The 759-nt window shown below is 37.3% G+C and overlaps 1 protein-coding gene across 1 annotated transcript in view; it reads left to right on the top strand.

Moving 5' to 3' along the window:
* LOC103358557 (putative upstream-binding factor 1-like protein 3/5) overlaps positions 1–759 on the top strand; it is a 21,058-nt gene that overhangs the window by 4,571 nt on the left and 15,728 nt on the right. Inside the window, exon 6 of the mRNA XM_008283574.1 lies at positions 710–751. Within this exon, the coding sequence (XP_008281796.1) occupies positions 710–751 (42 nt within the window). The remainder of the gene's footprint in view (positions 1–709; positions 752–759) is intronic.

Raw genomic sequence — 759 nt, 5'->3', positions numbered from 1 at the left:
TGATTTGGTAGAGTTCATATAACCATATGTCTTTGGACCTCTCTAATTGAAACAGGGTGAGGAGTTCACTGAAGATGAAGAGGGTCTTCCTCCCAGGCCACCTCCGTAAGCCTCACACACTGTATACCACTCTGCTGTATATTCATAGATGAATGACTTGTACTACATTCACTATTTTTCTTATTTTTAGACTCTATGGCATCATGTAGTGAGGTGGTTAATATATATTTTTTCAATTTAAGGACTACAAAGCTTACTTGGCACCAATAGAGTCTGAGATTGTTTTACACTGACTTGTATTTATTATGGTTTTAATCATATTTTATGTTTATCTTTGATTAAATGTACTAAACCATTTTAAACTAACAAGAATGCAAGCTTTTAATTCCTTGGCAGCTGAGCACATGTTTGTTTGTGTGTACGTCTGTAGTGCTGGCTATAATTTGTTCTGCAAAGAGCAACTGATGTGCATGACGGGTTCCTCAGGAAAAACCAAAGTTAAGGCTTGTGCTCAACGTTGGCGAGTGTTGAGTAGCACTGAGAAGGACAAATACCGTACAAACTGCAAAGAGGTATGAACACACCAACTCATTAACATTTTTACTAAAATCACTGCTGTACCACAAGACTCTGAAATCAACATTATCATGTTGGATTACCTACAGAATGTCCTCAGTCTGAATTCACTACTTGGTAAATTTTCTTGCAGTTGAAGCGACAGTACAGGATGAAGCTGAATGAATATTTACAGGTGAGTAC

The sequence above is a fragment of the Stegastes partitus genome, unplaced genomic scaffold (genome assembly GCF_000690725.1).
Source record: "Stegastes partitus isolate 25-593 unplaced genomic scaffold, Stegastes_partitus-1.0.2 Scaffold320, whole genome shotgun sequence".
NCBI classification, from domain to species: domain Eukaryota; kingdom Metazoa; phylum Chordata; class Actinopteri; family Pomacentridae; genus Stegastes; species Stegastes partitus.
The sequence above is the reverse complement of the archived record's forward strand: the minus strand, read 5'-3'. Positions and strand labels throughout refer to the sequence as shown.